The sequence below is a fragment of the Ambystoma mexicanum genome, chromosome 3q, assembly GCF_040938575.1.
Source record: "Ambystoma mexicanum isolate Mex_15411 chromosome 3q, UKY_AmexF1_1, whole genome shotgun sequence".
NCBI lineage: Eukaryota > Metazoa > Chordata > Amphibia > Caudata > Ambystomatidae > Ambystoma > Ambystoma mexicanum.
In genome coordinates, this window is record NC_090926.1 from 772,641,024 (window position 1) to 772,659,935 (window position 18,912).

An 18,912-nucleotide genomic window follows, 5' to 3' on the forward strand; every position below is an offset into this window, starting at 1 on the left:
GCATTATAAAAGTGAACTGCTAGTTCTCTTAGCAGAGCACACCAAGGTGAATGTGTATATAATAGTAGTACATGTTTGAGTGTGTGTTTACATAGCTGTGGCGTTTTCAGGGCAAGAGTTTGTCCAGGGCCTAAATAAATAACTGTATTTTTCTACCTTGTGCCTAACTTGTATTATTAAGAGTGCTCTGTGTGTCCTTAATTGAACATTTCACCACTCTCACACCCTCCTAAATCTAAGCCTCGCTGTTCAGTCACACTGCCCAGATAGTTTCCCTCGACCTTCGTGTTTATCCCTGTTCATCAGAATGTGGTGGCCTCTCAGATTCTATCCACAGGGATGCTTCTTAAAATCCACCTGAACAGAAAGCGGAGGCTTTTGGCTGAGATGACTTTGGGAATTGCCTGCATAAAGGAATTAAACTCATGTTCGCAGGTGGCGACATTTCCACAGCTGCCCACATTAAGGTAATTGTGGAATGGGGTGGGCAGATAAATCATTTGGTGGCATTTGGGCAGCTCTACTATTCCAATAAGCCACCTGCTGGTCCTGGGCAAATGGCAACAGCATTTCATCCTGTTCCCAGCCTCTGTCTCACCTGAGATCACCATGGCAAGTTAAGTCCACGTCTTGCCACCAGCACCAATGAATGAGGGTCATAGCATGCACATTCATGACTCCTTGAGTGTCTGTACGAGCACCTTTTGGGTGTACATTTGGTAGGATGTGTCTGTGTGTGTGTCTGTGTGTGTCTGTCTCCGTCAATTGGGTGATGGGTGAAAAGAGTGACTACATGCTTGGTGTGTGACATCACACAAACTAAACTGTGTGTGCTTGTTTTAGGTGTTATTCATATGCAGGGGAAATGTGGGAGCATTCCAGCAATCTATGTTTTGCTGTTAGGTAGAATTTCCATCTTGTGTGATATTCTCCTACCGTGGTGAGTCCGCCAGTACCTTTCCTGGACTATTGGGGTTTTCTGTCTCTCTTGTGTGAGTGGGAATCTTTTTCCCCACTCACCCATTATTTCTGCTCTCTGGCAACCCCTTTTTGGGTTTATTTTGATGGAGTCACTTTCCTCCATCATTCTTTCAGGAATTTTTGAGCTTCCCTCTTTGGCTTCATTTGTTTTCCTTGTGAAAACTACTGTTCCCAAGGATAGGAGGATACTTTTTATCCTACCTATACTTTTCATGTAAGCCCAGCACCCCCCTCCCCACACTATGTGGAGTGCTGAGGGAACCCTTTTTCACTTCTCCTGTAACCTTTGAGTTACATTAACAATTCCATCTGAGTGTCTGGTGGCAGTGGATACTTTTTCTACCAATTCTGTGAAACTTAAAACGCAGGCTGCATTCGCAGCTGCGGTAAGGCTCACATGGAGCACCATTGATCCAAAATGGTTCCCGTCTTCTTTTTTTGCCAACTCACAATGGTTTGCTCTTTCTTGGTCCTTCTTCTGTCATGCTGGGTGGGGGAGGTGCTTGTGTGTCTTTTGTCTTCACCAGGATCCCTTTGTGAAGCCCGCCCAAAGGCGCCAGTTTGCCTGGGAGGACAGGAAGCTGTGAGGACTCTGCAACTCTACATGTCTTTGTCCTCCATTGTGCCTGCTTAGATCCAGTTCTAATTGGGAGACTGGCAATCCTGAAAGCACAACCCCCACCCCAGATTTGATTGACAGCATGCAAGTTGAATGGCTGGGTGCCTGCATAAAAGCCGAGGGTCTTGATGCTGAAGCCAGAGTCGACCACTGGAAGATCCATTCTGAAGAGGAGAAGGACATCTGCAGCTACCTCCAGAGACCGCCAGAGCCCTCTGACTGCTGCTGCTCCAGTCCTCCTTTCAAAGAGACAGGGAAGCTCTGATCAGGATGACTTCCTCCCTTAGACTGGTGGGACCAACCAGTCTGAAGACAACCTGCATTTCAAGCCATCCCATGATGAGCTGTGACCTTCCCGGGCTACAAACCACCATTACCCTGGTACTGTGGCCAGTGTGCAGCGCATCGCCTTCTGAAGAGCGAATCCTCCTGAAACTGAGAGGCAAGATTCCGCTCCTTGAAGTCCCCTCATCTGAAGGCTGGGCTGAGAGAGCAAGCCGAGTCGATCGGCTGTAACCGTTCTTCACTGGTGCTTTGAAAAGGGCACCAAAACCACTGAAACACGAGGAATCCTTTGTCTGAAGCCTCTACACTCGACTGCTGCTGCAGAGATCCATCCAGTGTCCCTTCTTTAGTCTGCCTGACCAAGAATCCGGTGACTGGGCCTATTGCTACTGCATCATGAAAGCTTTGTGCTACAACTTCCTCATGCTGAAGGTACTTTGAGACTCTTGGTAGTCTGTACTGCTGGAGTAATGAATTGTGTGTGGGATTTTGCACATACACGTTCGCCCAGGCCTAATGCCTGTGCGCCTACAGGGAAACTTCGACGAAGTCCCCGAATTTTGTTTCCCAACAAAGATCTGTACTTGCTTGTAACAAGTCTACTTCTGGAACTCTTCACATTCTACATGTGCCTTATGTATTTTGCCCTCCAATCTGACTCTGAGATTCTCATACTTAGTTAGGGAAGGTCTTCTAAAGCCTAATGCCTAAGTGAATTTAAATGTAAGTCTTACCTCCTCTGGGTTGGCCTTAATTCATTGTATTCTTCCTTGAACCAGTGATTCCAAAGTATTATTTGCCAAGTGCTGTACTTACCTTGACTTACTTCCAACTAATTTAGAAGTGTGTAGCACGTTATTTTACTTACCAGTAGTATCATTTAATGATTGTTGGTGGATGAATACTTTTTCTAACTCACAGAAACTCTTTCCAATGTAAGGTTTACCATTTTAATGATTTAGACTGCAAAAGTCCTACTGTACAAAAGTTTCTCTTACCTTAATTGAAAAGTGAACTTAACATTGGCTAGTTTGTTTAATACAAAATAATGTATATATAACTGAAGTTGTGTAAGTGTCTTCTTGACTGTCTCTGTGCTAAAAGTTCTTTGTACTCTACTACAGCCCGTCTCTCTCCTAAAATAAGCCTGGCTGCTTGCTCAGTCTTAGCTACCAAACCTTTAGGGTAGTTCAGGCCTATACTAGGAGTTGGATTGCTGTACACTAAAAGGAGAGTCTCCTTATAGTCCTACCTTAGGCGGACTTTAGTAAAACTCCCTAACAGCTGTGGTATTGTGAAGTGGAATAATACCAGAATGCCAACAGTCCTTACCTGATTGAGGTAATTCCTCTAGATGTCTTTGGCTCAGGAAATAACACTGCTCTCTGTTGGGGTCATTTATATGCTGCTTCCTGGCAACCAAAACCATTGACTTTTTCATTGTCTGTTTCTTTTTTGTCTGCAGGAGGCACAGATCATTCACAACTGGCTGTGTGAATTCCAGCTTGAGATGTACACCACCAACTTCGTTAATGCTGGCTATGACCTGCAGACTATCAGCCGCATGACGCCGGAGGTAAGGGGCACTGCAACGTCCTCTCGTGACTCATGATAGATTGGATAACTGCAGGCACATCACTGGGCCCATGTGGGGGTCGGACAATCGCAATCACACCTACACCGTGCGGGAAATGTTTAAGTGCAAGGTCACCAGCTTATCCTTGCATCATATGGCAATGCTAGGACATCCTGTGAACCCTCTGCAAAGGGGTTATTGGTCAATAAACGTTCATCACCACCCATATAAGGCCCCCCTGTGACTGCAATGTCACCTCCTGTGTTAGGAAAGATTTTCTATTTTGGTGCTTTCCTCCCATATACTTCAGTGGGACATCCTATCTTTTTACTATTGTCTGTATCCTGACCTGATATTTGGAGGTGAGTAAAGCCCTTAGCCGTACTAACCTTGCTTTTGCACACTGATCAGTCCCTAAGACTATTAGTACTGGGAGACTCTGTATCCCTTTGCTTATTATTTTTAAACTGCACAAATCACCTTACAGTGAAGTGCAGTTGGGAAACTTGGTGTCCCTATAACTTTTTCTTTTGCAAACCAGGATGGCTGGTGGCAGTTGATGTTTTTCTACCATGTTTTTAATTTTTCTCTCTGTCACATTTGCATATTTGCATTTGACCACATTATGCAATTAAAGTACCATATACTTTAAAATGGTCATGCTATGACGGTTGTGCCTATCCTTTGGCCATTTTGCGCCTTTGCTTTCTTGCTGCCCTCTTAGTATGTAATTGCCATATGTGAAAAGCCCTTTCGTGAGCAAAGCCTCTGCTTTCGCAGGCAAAATCCTTAGGCTTCACCATTGACAGCAGCAGCATGTCCTCCGAATAGCCAAGAAGGCCCAAATAGCCTGGCTCAGAATCTCTACCCTTTGAAAAATCCAATCCTTCATCCAACCACAGGACATCTGGACCGTAGTGCAGGCCCTTGTGGTCTCACACATAGATGGGGGAAATGCTCTCCTGAAAAGGCTCCCGGCTGTTCACCGGACTCCCCTAAAATTCCACCATGCCGCAGCACGTTTTATTACAGAAGCACAGAATTTTGACCGAATTACCCCCATCCTAGGCAAACTACATTGGCTTCCAGTCCAAGCCAGTATACTGTTGTTTGTTTGTTTTATTATATATAATGCGCAGCATACCCGAGGGTAACAGGGCGCAACGGTTACACGTATATGCAAAGCTTAGTTACAACAAAGGTATAAAATCAACATACAGTTATTAATTACATAAGGGTATATACAGACCAGGGTATATACAGGGGTGCAAATTTACAGGTAGAGGGAATAGGAACGGTATATACAGATAAATCAAATCTCTTACATCAACAATGAGTGCCGGTAGGTTGTTAGTAGAGTATACTGGCAATAGGTGAGGCAGATGTGGTTACCATGATGTGTTAGGTTAGGGAACAAGGAGGATGAACTCCAAAGCGGAAGGTATGTCGTTAGTGGGTCCTAGCAGCTTACTAAGCAGGAATTATCATTTAATAATCAATTGGATTTCAGCCACATAATGATGTTGGATCTGAAGCTTTGGTAGGATTGGTCAATTCTCAATGTAGGAGGTAGGGAATTCCACAATTTGGCTGCTTTCACAGGGAAGCTGTTGGCTCTGATTGTGGATCATTTGAAACTAGGAATAGAGAGGCGGTCTCTATAGGCTGTTCTAGGTGTTTTCAAGGAGATCTGTTTGTGGAATCTATCTGCCAAGTAGCTAGGGGCAGCATTGTTGAGAGATTTGTGGGTTAGCGACAACGTTTTTAGGTGGATTTTGTCCTTAGTTGGAAGCTAATTGTTCTGATGGCTGCTCTCAGAAATGTGATCTCTTCTAGAGATACCTAATGCCGCCCGGAGGGCATTATTTTGTAATGTTTTGATTTTTCTGATGGTGGCTTTAGTTGATCCTAGATAGAGGGCATTGCAATAATCAAGGCGAGACAGAATGAGGGCTCTGGCCAGGATGGTGCAGCTGGTGTCAGAGAGAAACGGTTTACCTGTGCGTATGAGTTTGCACGTGTAAGCCGTGGAGGACACAAAGGAATTGACTTGTTTGGAAAAAGACGAGTTTGAGTCGAGGTAAAAACCTAGTGTTTTTACCTCTTGTTCTACTTTGATACTATTGCCATTGATTGTATATGAGTAGTAGTCCGAACCTAGTTTTTTTAGGTTGGTAGGGGTGCCCAAGATGATGAGTTCGGTTTTATCATCATTCAGGCATAGTCCATGCGTGGCCATCCATGCCTGGATGATGAGGTACACTTTGTTTACCAAGGTCAAATCCTTTCCATAATTTCCTGAAAGCGGGAGTAGGATCTGGGTATCATCTGCATAGTTAGTGTAGGTGATACTGAGATGAGCCAGATCATTGAAAAGGGGCTTGGTAACAATGTTGTACAGTGTGGGCGAGACGCAGGAGCCCTGAGGCACACTGCAGGTAATAGGTATAGTGTCGGCCGCTTCTGTGGGTGAGAAGGCCCTCATAGTTCTACCATTTAAGAAGGATCTGATCCAGGTGATGGCGTTGTCAGAGAAGTGTGCTGCTGTGTTAAGATGGTTGCATAAAATAGTGTGATCGACCAGGTCGAACGCAGCAGAGAGATCTAGTAGGAGGAGTAGGGCTGATCTGCCATTGTCCCTGAGCTCGTCCACTTGGGTTTTAAGGTCGATGAGGGCTGTCTCTGTTCCGTGTTGAGGACGGAAGCCTGATTGTCTGGCACCAAGTAGGTGGTGTGATTCCAGGTGCTTTTGTATTTGTACATAGACTACCTTATCCTTAATTTTCAAGAGGAAGGGCACTGTCGTGATAGGCATATAATTAGAAGGTGTAGATGGGTCAAGAGTCGTTTTTTTTTAAGAGTGGGAGTACCCAGGATTGTTTAAGGTTGGTGGGGATGGTACCAGTGGAAAAGGACGCATTGATGAGTTTTGTTATGAAAGATGATAGGTCACGGGCTGCATCCTAGATGAAATGCGTGGGGCAGAGATCACCCTGAAAGACGGTTTAAGGGACAGAATGATTCTTTCCACTTCATGAATGGAAACTTTGGTGAAATTGAATCGGGTGGATTCATCGGCATTGGTATTCCCAGTTAATTTGAATGGGGGAAATGTCATTTAGGGAAGCCCTTTTACTAGAGATTTTGTTTTGTAGGGTGGAAATTCTATTGGCTAGAGCGTGTTGGATCTCTGAGCACCATTTTGTGTCTTTAATGCAGGTGTCAGGTGGTGCTATGGGGGTTTCCATTTCTTTAAGAATAGTGAAGAGTTCCTTCATGTTGGACTTGGCATGGGATATGCGTGTGTCGAAGGATATTCGTTTAGCTAGACAAATTTCTTTTTTGTACAGGGAGGATAGTTTAGTAAGTTTAAGTTTGTTGGCTACTGATGGTAGTTTCTTCCAGGCAGCCTCACGGTTTCTTTTTTGTTGCCTTAGGTTTCTTAGAAAAGGGGTAAACCATTTGTTCAGGTGGGTTTTAGGCTTACTAGGCCTAAGTTTGAGAGGGGCGATCAGGTCCAGGGAGGTGGTCATGATTTTGTTATATTCCTCGACTAGGCTCTCAGGATCTGTATTGTCTGGGAGCTGATTGAGAGTGGGAAGTAAGGCCCGAATGAGCCTATCTACCATAATATTCTTTTTGTTGCTGGTTAGTGTGGATGGAGCCCTGGTGACAGGTAGAGGTGGGGGTCTATTAGTAGAGATCCTGAATGATACGAGGTGGTGGTCAGTACAGGCTAGGGGTGAGATGGCGAGGATATTGGCTTGACAGTTATGGTCTGCCACCCAGTCAAGTATCCTACCTTTGTTGTGAGTAGGTGTTTTACTTCTTTGGGTGAAACCAAGTTCGGAAAGTACGTTAGCTGTGGTTAGGGCAAGCTGGTCTGATGGGTCGTTAAAACCCATATTGAGGTCGCCCAGTACAAGTACTTGTGTAGAGCTTTTGAGATTACTGGACAGGATGGTGTTGATATCGTCCTCAAATGTCCGAGGGTGGCTGGGGGGGGTGATAGATCAGGTGGATATTAAGGGTTTGGGCATTGGTGAGTGGTATTTTAACTGATAAGAGTTCACATGAATGGACGTCAATAGGGGTGGCTAATCTCATAGAGAGGGTACATTTATAAATGATGGCTATGCTGCCTCCTCTGGATTTTTGTCTATCTTGTCTCAGAATGGAGTAGCCGTCCGGGACTGCTAACATGAGCATGGGACCTGCAGCGGGGTGTAGCCATGTCTCAGTGATGGCAAGAAAATCTAAGTACTCACTTTGGATCAGGTCGGCAATTTCTGTAGCATGTGCTAGTAGGGATCTGGAGTTGATTAACGCTCCGTTTATCTGAGGGCTCGTGGCAATTGGAGTTGTTAGTTGGGGGGCTTGTGTAGATTTGGGATTGCCATATTTGGCTGCACTATTTGTTGACCTGGGGCCGAAGTTGCGGGTAAGATTCGAACTAGTATTCGTTCGGCTGGGCGGAGTAGGCGGAGTCCTTGTTCCTATTTTGGTAGGGATGGAGCTGATAGGAGGCTCATATTTTGGCTAACCTTGCTCTGAGACGTAGGTTCCTAGCAATAGTAGGGCAGGGATTGCTTGGTAAGAGATCTTTAGGGTTTTTTAAGTCCATGAAGAAGCTTGTAGTAGTATTGTTCAGGTTTGTGATGGGCGTCAGGGTGGGTAAGTGGAGTGCCATAGTGTAGAGCGTGATACTATGTAGGAGGGCTGGAATGTAGGCCGTGTGGCTGGTGGCAAGGAGGGGCATGATAGAATAGGGTGGTGATGCACTTTCTAATGAATATGTGATAGAGGTAAGGGGTGTCAGGATCTGAGATGCGGGTTAGGTCAGATGGTATATTAAGTTAATGTAATTAGGGTCAAGTTGGCATAGGGCCACACTGTAGAGGCTTGCGTGGGCAATTAGTCCTAAGTCAGGGTCAGTGCAAGGCGCTAGCCGCAATCCGTACACAAGTTAAGGCATTTGCAAGCAGTCAAAACAAAGACATTGGCACGATTTGAGCAACAAATGCAGGTAGGCAGTCAACAACGGCACTGGCCATGTAAATACTAATCAAATAAAATTTTGGCAATGACATGCAGGCAATCATTGGAGGCACTAGCCACGGTATGATCAACAGGTCCAGGTAGGCAGCCAGCAAAGGCACTAGCCAACAGAAGGTACTAGCGTTTGCAGAACAGATATGGGCAATATCATACAGGCAATCACTGGGAGGCACTAGCCACGTAATTATTAACCAAGTAAAATAATGGCAATGACATGCATGCAAACATTAGAGGCACTAGCCAAAGTATGAACACAGGTGCAAGTATGCAGTCAACAAAGGGCACTAGCCACGTTACAAATCAAATAATGGCAGTGGCAAACAGGCAGTCAATGGGAGGCATTCGCCACGATCTTAGGCTAAGTAAGTGAATGCCACTAGGCGTAAATATGAGGTACGTAGAGGGCATTAGCATGTCCTGCGGGCATTCATGGTATGCAGTCGCAGCCGTTGAGGAGAAGCAGCAATCAGGGACCTTGTTGAGGCGCCGCTATGGTCCTGCTTGCGCCTACGGCTGTGTAAATGGTGCGTAGGTCTCAAAGGGGACTCGTATCAAGTGTCAAAAGGCACAGAACCATGTCTCAGAGTGTGGTTAGTCGATCAGCTAGATTTAGGTGAGGGGCTACGGCAGCCCAGTATGGGAGAAGGACGCTGATGCTAATGGGCGAAAGGGGACGGGCGGGCCGGAGGAGTGAAGCTCAGGCTGACATACGGTATGGGGTAGGATATGGTGAGGAGTTGTGCATGTCTGGAGTAGGGGTACCAGGCTTGGGTGTTGGCAAAGGGGACCTCAACTTGTTAAAACCGTCGCTGGTGCACAGATCCAAGCAGAACGCCAGAGCACGTCCAAGCTCGGACAGGCTCAGCCAGGTGGAGCCTTTTTTCGGTTGCCTTCGTCAAGGGCCAGCTTACGCCTGCCGGTGCTCCGCGATAGGCTATCAAGCCAGGGCCAGCCAATCAGGAGGCAGTTGGGCTTCAGAGGAGTTTGAATCAGCCAGAAATGCGGCAGCGGCCATCTTGGAAAGGCAAAACCTGTTGAAGACTACATGTATCATCTACAAAGCAGTTACGAGTAGCACACCAGTGTACCTGGCGGCTAAGCTCCACATATCTGGTGGCACACACTCGTCACGCAGCAAATCAACCAACCGGCTTGAATCACAACTCATCCCCAATGAGGGGACCCGCAAACGATCCTTCTCTTGTCATGCATCCATCCTCTGGAACCCGATACCGGGGTCGGCTCGGAATGCCCCCACAATTCTCCAATTTCACAAATCTCTGAAAACATGGCTTCAACAACACCTGACTAAGGACTCATTTTAATTGACGCACATACCGATTCACAGACTTCACGTTAAAAGATGGCAGCCCAAATGCTTGCTACCCACACTCTTTACAGTTCTCCGCTGCTCTCGAGCTAGGTCCATGCTTTAAACAGTAAAAATGAAAATAAAATAAAGTGGCACTCTGTGTGTGGTCGGATGTGGGGGGCTGGGTCTGTCTGGACCCAATCCACATCCAAGCCAAAGTGTGTCTGTTGCTTGGCAGATGTGGTGGCCAGAGGCTGTCCATGATTGGTCAGCCCTTGCCAGTTTGAATAGTGCTGATCCTTACCATTGGTGGGCTTGGGGGCAACTCCAGTCCAAATCCTGGCTTGAAGGAGGACTTCTGCAGCCATTCGACAGATCATCATTGGATCCAAGACCCCTGACGAACAGAGGATGACCATTTCAGCCAACTAGCATTTCCCCAGCCAAGTCCTGGTAAAGCCCTGCTCCTCTGTCCTGATCTCCAGAAGGCCCTTGTCAGTGCTTCGGCCCATGTGCTGGTGGTAACAACCTGTTGCAAACCCTGCTTGAGGATCCATGATTGCTGAGTCTTCTGAAATGTCCCTGGACCACCCAGTGGACAGACCAACTCTCTCCTCGACCACCTCACTGCACCTATCACCATTCCAAGTTCAGCCTTGTAACACTGCAGATCTTCATCGTATGGAACAAAGATGCCTATCCCTGCAGTTTCGGCCTTACTGACCGAAGAGAAGACACACAATCCACAGCCTGCTAATTTCTTGCCACAAGGATCACCTGCCTCCTCCTAATCATGGTGACCACTGCTGCAACCCTCTGTCTTTGAATCATGGCGATCTCCTGAGGTCGCCTGTTCCATTCTTCCTGCATTCAGTTTGGGTCGAGTGAGTTTTAGGCCAAAGACAGCATGCATCAGTGACTTTTAATGTATTTTAAAAGATCTATGTTCCACTTCTGCTGAATTGAATTCTTGTTTACACTGTAACTAATTCTGGAGATATTGTATCTGAAGTGTAATGTTTTGGTGCCCTCAACCTAAATGTATTTTGTCTATTGGTGGCCTCCAGATGGGGTTTAGTAAAGATTTCCCAGCTGCAGGCCCTTGCTTTACTTTGATGTGTGCATTTGTAGCTTCCAAATACTATGTCCTAGATGTCTAGAAATATTGTGACTTGGTTTGAGTTGGCATTTGGATCCTGTAATAAAGATTTTAACTGTGTGTTTGAATGTCTGTTTCCATTCTATTCCTCCCGCACTTCCTTTCCCACTGCATGGCCCCACAGCCTCCTCAACTCACCCCAAGCTCCCTTTACTTACCTCATTGGCCCCCTCTCCTCCATTCTACATTCGGCTGACCCAAAGTACAATGTATTGTGCGTAAACCGATGTGCGGTGGTCTTTTGTGCTCTGGGCCAGCAGTCTGAAAACCGCAATAGACTTCCTGCTGTCAAGTGACAGCAGTTGCTTGGCCTCATCGCTTTGTGTATACTTGTAGTACCACATGCCATGTTCCACATGAGATTACTCAACTCCAGCTTGTTGCTCATTGATTGCAGGAACCTCAGCTTCAAATGGAACTCATTCAGGCTTCTTCACCTATGTACCCGGACCTCCTCTGGTGGATGAACCAACTAACCTCTCTGGCGGTGTACCGTTTTCCACCCCACCCCATCTCAATTACCCCCCAGACAATCCGTTTAGAGTTGTCTCTTATGAACAGCGGGCTGTAATGGACTGCTGGGAGGTCGACAATATCTGGTAGCTGGAGGGGACACTGCAACATTTCAATTACTTAGAGCTAAAGGCAATCTTGCTATGAATGTGGGCTTTTTTCCCACTGCTTCAAGGTCATCCAGTGTTGATCTACAGGGGCAATATCAAAGGATGTTCTATGTGAACAAGCAGAGAAGGGACCCAGTTATGCTCTTTATACCTCCTGGCCTTAGAAACATAGGATTGGGGTCTGCAGCACTTCATCTTCCACATTGTGTTACAATTGGCAGGGGAAGAGAATGAAAGGGCAGACATTGTTGCTATTCCCTTACCCCAACGTAATGGGAACTCCACAGAGATGCATTGATCCCAATCTTCCAGGACTGGAGAACCTGGCAAGGTTCCCCAGGCGAGGCAAGGCAAGTCCAGATGTACCTACCTGCTTTGCCGACAGCAGAAGTGCTGGAACCGGACACGGCAGTCTGCCGTGGCACAGGAGAGTGAGTAATGCATGGCAAGGCCGAGCAGGTGCGTGCAAAGCGGCTCCACAGAAGTGAAGTGAAGCGAAGCCACGCAACAGCACGAACACAGGCTACAGTGAAGGATAGCCGTAGGAAGATATAAAGAGACTCAAAAAGGAGGCGGAAGACCGTGAGGCCCAAGAGAATGTACTTGTGGTCTTGAGAGAAGCAATTATGAAGGGGTCAGGGACCCAAAGCCAAGAAGCCAGTCTGAGGCGTCTGAGACCCGTGTGTGAGAAACCATTGTGAAGGGGTCAGGAACCCAAAGCCAAGAAGCCAATAAGAAGGGGAGTGGGACCCATGTGTAAGAAACCATTGTGAAGGAGTCGCGGACCCAAAGCCAAGATGTCAATACAAAGGGGCATGGGACCTGTGAGTGAGGAACCATTGTGAAAAGGGTCTGGGAACGAGGCAATCACTGACAGGAGAGTACACCAAGGTTCACAGCTGAACCTTTGTAAGCAAGCGTAAGCAAGGCCTGGGGAAAGGAGACATTCCCGCAATCACATTAGGCAGTCCCTGGCAGGAGAGTACACCAGGGCTGTCTGTTGAACTGTCAAAGCAACCCTGGGCAAGGGAGACTTTCCTACATCTTTGTTAAACCTCCAAGTGAAGCCTGAGAAAGGCCAGGCGAAGGGAGACATTCCCCCTACTTTGTGAAGCATACCTGTCCAGAAGAAGGGAGTCATTCTTCTAGACCCAGAAGAGACAAATCTAGTTTGGTTATTAGTGTAAGGGATAGAGGTAGGACTTTGACGCTCAATGGTTGACGCTTTATTTTCAGATATTCTGACATTTCCTTAGTGTTTTCCTGAGGCAGGGAAACCCCTCTTAGAGTTAGGGATAGCTAGGTTTCCTTCCTTTTTTCTTTAGTATAAATTAGTCTTTGCACAAAATCATGCCACCTGTTTATCGGTCTCACCCTTACTCATGGTGTCAGGATGGGATCTGACTCAGTTGACACAAACTAGGGGACCCTGAAACTTATAAAGCTAATGGAGAGAGCCTCGAACCCCTCAATTGCTACTCAAGAATCAATTGGCTTCAATCTCTCGAGTAATGGAGACTTAATATTGAAGCCGCAGAAAGACATTTATGATATGGCATTTATAACGCGCCTGTAAACAAGTGTTTCTAGACAAGACCAGGAGGGAGAAACAAAGGGAGGAAAAAATAACGATCTTACTAGGCTTTGTGTCATTCAGATCGCGCAAGTGCCAGGGGAGAGGGGAAGCAGTTAATTCACAAGTCCTTCCAGCGGATGGCTCATAAGTGCAGAGAGAAGGGACTGTATGGTTGCAGATACAGACCCCTTAAGTGCTGGGGAGCTCAGAGGCAGTGCGAGGGCAACTAGACATGCAGGAGCCTAGATGTAATAGGTGGGGTAATCAACCTGTACTATTGGGGAGATAAACAAATATTAATACAGAACAGCAGCAAACAACCTTATCAAGTAAAGGTTGGGGATAACATTTCACAATGAGTCTTAGAAAAGGCTGTGTTCCCCAAGTTCCTAGAAATTCCAGATCCTGATGAACTGGGTAGAGGGACAAAAGGATTTGGTGAGGCTGATGTAAACCCTGAGCACACCGTGCATCTTCCAAGCTACCATTGAAAGGAAGACGAACAAGAAATAATACCAGACTTAGAGTTTGCCCAACGTAATGACCCGGTTTTAGCCGAGGCTTTCCTTAAAGTCATTCTTCTTAAAACACAGGTTATTATATAGAGGAAGACGTTAGCAACAAGGGAAAGCCCTCACACACACAGTAGTATCCAAAGTCACCAGAGCATAGGTTCTGGAAATTGTTCACACTCCCATCTTAGTGCTGGTTATTTAGGGACCACAAAAATTCAAGATTAAGTGCTGAACAGATCCTGTTGGCCCGGAGTGTATGCAGATGTCAAGGATTTCGTAACCACATGCTCTGTGTGTCAAAAGACTACTCTACAACATCCACCACCTGCACCTCTACAGCCAATGCCAATCATAGAAGTTCCTTTCTCCTGAATAGGGATGGATATTGTGGGGCCTTTGGAGCCTTCTAGGCTTGGGAATATATATATCCTGGTAATCTTGTATTACGCAACGTGATATCATGAGGCTTTCCCGATGTGAACAAACACCTTTCAGCAGATTTGAAAACATTTAATCTCCTTTCTGTCTAGGGTAGGCTTCCCCAAAGAAATCCTGGCAGACCAAGGGACCACATTTATGAGTAGAATATTGGCCGAGGTGAAAGAAATCCCACACATAAATGCCTTACGAACCTCTGTTTATCTCCCGCAAACACATGGTCTCGCTGAACCTTAAAACATATACTGGAAATATTAGTGGAAACTGATGGGAAGTATTGGGACCTAATTATTCCTTAGGCCCTGTTCGCCATCCATAAAGCACCCCAGGCTTCCCTAGGCTTTTCACCCTTTGAGTAACCCAGAGATGTGTTTGACATGTTGAAAGAGACTTGGAAGGAGGGAAGAAGCCATTCTTCCCTTGTCCCAAACCACACAGAGGTTTAAAGAACACATGCATGCAGTACAGGAAATAGGTCACTCCCACTTAAACCAGGCCCGGAAACATCAAAAGACACAATATAATCGCAAGGCGATATCATATATTTTTCCATTGGGCAGAACATTCTGGTACTATTACCCACCTCTGAGCATAAGATGGTCTCAAAATGGCACAGACCATATGAAGTCTTAGAACAAACTGGCCCATATAATTACTGAGTTGCTTAACCAGATAAACTAACTAAAACACAGATAAACCATATCAATCTGTTGAAAGAATGTAAAGAAGACCCAGTAGAGCCAACCTCAGTAGCGATGGCTAGCCTTCTGGCAGAGGATACAGACTAGCTTAAAGTAGTCCCAGCTGACCTTCCATCTAATCAAAAACAAGACATTCAAGACTTGCTAGAACAATGTCCTTGATGTCTTTGGTTGCGACCCAGGTAGAGTGAAAGGGATGTACCATTACATATGTACTCCCCTAGGCACCATACATCTTAAACCCTATCGAATACCTGAGTCCAGAAAAGAAATAGTCCTCCAGCAGGTAGAGAAAATGTTAGAGGCAGACATTACTGAGCCCTCCCAGAGTGCTTGGTCTTCACCAATAGTCCTTGTGGCAAAATGCGATCAATCGTGGAGGTTTTGTACATTGTACAAGTTGAACGCAATTTCCCAATTCGACAACTACCCAATGCCCCGTATCGCATTGCCCAATTGGGCACTGCGGTATACCTCTCCACGATTGATCTCACAAAGGGCTATTGGCAAGTTCTGTTAAATCCGAAGTACAAGGAGAAGACTGCTTTTGAAGAACAACAGGAGAAATGCATCTATTGTCTGCACCCGCACGAGGTGGATGACTGCTCCATTTGCCGGGCCTTCTCCACGAAGACTTGGAAGGATCACCATAGAAAGTTGGTGGCTTGGCTGTAAGAGGGTGCCAGGGCTTCTGATTCGGCCTCGGTCTGGAGTCATGCCTCTGCCAGGGTTGACAGACCCATAGATTGGGCTCCCTCTACAAAGAGGGTGAGATCCCAGGAGGATACTTTGCTGGGGAAGAAACCTAAAAGGGGATATAAGTCGCAGGTTTCGACTGCCTCCCCGTCGATGACATTGACAGCAGCCGATCTTCGGTCCTGTCTACGGCAACGACAAAACCCTGTTAATACTCTTCGGAGATGAGGGGTCCATTGATGACAATGACGCCTACCCAGTCTACGTGCCACAAGCGAACATAGTCGCCGATGCCAGTGCCTTTAACCATGACCTAGTCAACATTTGTTCCACCGAAAGACCTGTGGACGGTCCATCGACGAAAATCAACCACCTTGTTGACGACCACTCTGTCCACAATCACGATGACTACGACAGTATGTAGTATTTCTCTGCCTCCAAGGCCAGCATCTGTACCCAGGCTCGCTTAATTTCCTAGAAGCACGAGTGTGTACAAGGAGATACCCCCACCTCCCTCTTCCCTACCGCAGCCAACTAAAACCAGACCACTCTTCACCCTCTTGCACAGTTGATGCAAGAGAGTGTGTTCTCAGGAGATGAAGAGCCTCTGAAGGCTTTATTCTCGATCATGAGGAAATGGAGGAAGAAGCGGACCCAATTCTGCCGGAACTCCGGCCACCAGTAGCTGTTCCACCACCAGCACCTGTTGTACCAGTGGCTGCGCCTACAGTACCTGCGAGGCTGCTATCAGCACTAGAGACGTGCTTGTAGACATTCTGTCTACTCTGCAATCTTTGGTCACTAAATTGCAGCAGCGCCTGCCTCTTCCAATCCCACAAGGTGTCTCCAGACACGCATACTACTACTGCCAAGTATGACGACCTGGTGCCGGCTGATGGAGAGCCACCAGACATGCCTTCCAGAGATTTGCCTCCGGATGAAATAGACTCTTTCCATGCTCTGCTCGCAGGAGCTGGGAAGCTTTTTTACCTTATTCCAGAGGAACAGCGAAAAGGGGGATTCCTGTTTAGGTGGCGGGAAGGCTCCAGAAAATCTGTAGCTGCCGTCCCAATGCTTTGACATCTGGGAGGATGGGCTACTGATTATGAAGAATCCTTCCCCAGCATCTCCAAAGAAAGACCGGCTGGAGAAAAAATATAAAGTTACGGATATCGTCCCAAAATGTTTTCAGACTCAACCTAGGTGGTAACTGCTGCCGCAACACAGCGGTTGGCAACCTGTTCTCTCCTTGCATGGTGCTCTCAGTAGCGTCTGGATGCTTTTGGAAAGTGGGTAATTAACACGCCCACAACCACCATTAAGGCAGCCAATTCCTTGGCAATTCTCTCCAGGTACGACCGGGAATTATGTTACAAGATGGGCCCCATCTTGGACTTCCTGCCTGATAACAAACCGGATGAGGATCTTGCTTTGCTGCAAGAGGGGGAAGCGGCCTCAGATCATGCCATCACCAGGCTCTGGGCATTGCTGGCACAGGGTTTTGTCAGATGGGCAACGTAGCAGCCCTAAGGGGCTAGGGGTGGGTAAAAGCCACAAATGTTTGCCCGAGATAAAGTTGAAGGTTATGGACATGCCATTTGTTGGGGTGGACCTCTCTGGAGAAATAGGTATATGAGACACTGTTATCCATCAGAACGGACACAGATACTGCTCAGACCCTGGGACCCTGCAGCAAAGATAGTCCTTTTGGACCAGCAAAGGCAGAGTCTCCGGGACTTGAAGAGATTATTGGCCTACTTATCATCAACCATCCCATACCCATTCGCAGTAAGCATACAGGGGAAGATCGCAGGCATATAGGGGTACACAGAGGTAATGCAGTTCTTCCACGTGTATGCATACCCCTTAACAAGCCTGACCAGCGTCAGGTCTCGAGCCCCCACTTCAGCACCCCAGTGTGAGGCCCGCTATCGCCGTTTGTCAAGCAGTGGCATAACTTCACCACCGAGTGGGTGCTCAACATCACCCAGCACGGACAAATGCCCCTCCATTTCTCCACTACAAAGGCAAGAACAACATCTGCTACTCTGCCTACAAGAGGTTCAGTCCCAGCTACAAAAAGGGGCCATAGAGGCCATTCCATCGCACCTCTGGGGATCCGGTGTGTACTCCAGATACTTTCTGGTTAGAAACAAAATCTGGTGGTTGGGGATCCATCCTAGACCTCGGGGAACTCAATAAGTTGTTAAAATCACAAAGGTTCTGCATTGAACATCTTGTACAGGAGGATTTCCTCTTGTTCCTGGACTTGGAGGATACATACTTCCACATACTCATCCATCGGAAGCACAGGCGTTGCCTTCGCTTCGTGGTGCAGGGGACGCACTACCAATTCAAGGCCTTGCCGTTTGGACTAAAGTCAGCACCAAGGGTATTTACCAAATGCCTACCACCAGTAGGGGCCCATCTGCGCCACGCAGGCATCTACATTTACCCTTACCTGGAAGACTGTCTAATAGGTGCACAGTCTCTCCCACTAGTCCTGCAACACACCAAGCAAACCGTCCAATGCCTGACTTTGCTAGGATTCTCCATTAACTTTCCAAAGTCATGCATGTCGCCATCTCAGAATGCCGTGTTATTGGGCTCACAACTCAACATGCTGCAATGTCTAGCTACCCCTTGCTACCCCCTCGGAGGAGAGGGTCATGGCCACTTAACAAGATTCAGCAGCTGTTCTCTCTCCAACTGACAACGGTTCACTCAATCAAGTTGTTACCCGGGATGATGTCCTCATGCATCCTTCTAGTACCTCACTGCAGGCTACATATAAGACCTCTACAGGAGTTCCTAGATACCAGGTGTAAACGGATGTCAGGCTCCTGGAATGACAAGATTTCACCCAATCTGGCGTTTTGCCTGACTCTGCCTTGGTAGACTCATCGACAGCACCTCACGCAAGGCGCCCCCTTTCGCTGACCGGCCCATCAGGCCATAGTGACAACAGACGCCTCCCTAGAGGATTAGAGGGTGCACACTGGAAGGTTCCACATCAGATGTCTCTGGCAGCCGGAAGAGTAGATACTGCATATCATTGTGTTGTAGCTCCGAGCTGTCTTCTGGGCTCTCAAGTCCTTCCAACCCCAGCTCCAAGGCAAGATGATTCAAATTTTCACAGACACCACCACCACAATGTTCTACTTCAGAAAGCAGGAAGGGACACGCTCACCTGTTCTGTCAACAGAGGCACAGACACTGTGGCGCTGGGTACTATCCCAGGGCATGTTCCTCATTCCCTTTCACTTAGCAGGGATCCACAATAGTATCACAGATTCCCTCACCTGGGAACTGCGATCCTGCCACGAATGGGAACCTCAATCAAGATCAAGTTTGTCAGCTTTTCTCAAGGTGG

The 18,912-nt window shown here is 47.0% G+C and overlaps 1 protein-coding gene across 3 annotated transcripts in view; it reads left to right on the forward strand.

Annotated features, from left to right (window-relative positions):
* CASKIN2 (CASK interacting protein 2) overlaps positions 1-18,912 on the forward strand; it is a 545,439-nt gene that overhangs the window by 365,727 nt on the left and 160,800 nt on the right. For all 3 annotated transcript variants that reach the window (XM_069654797.1, XM_069654799.1, XM_069654800.1), the window contains one exon: positions 3,351-3,461. In XM_069654797.1, coding sequence (XP_069510898.1) covers positions 3,351-3,461 — 111 coding nt within the window. The remainder of the gene's footprint in view (positions 1-3,350; positions 3,462-18,912) is intronic.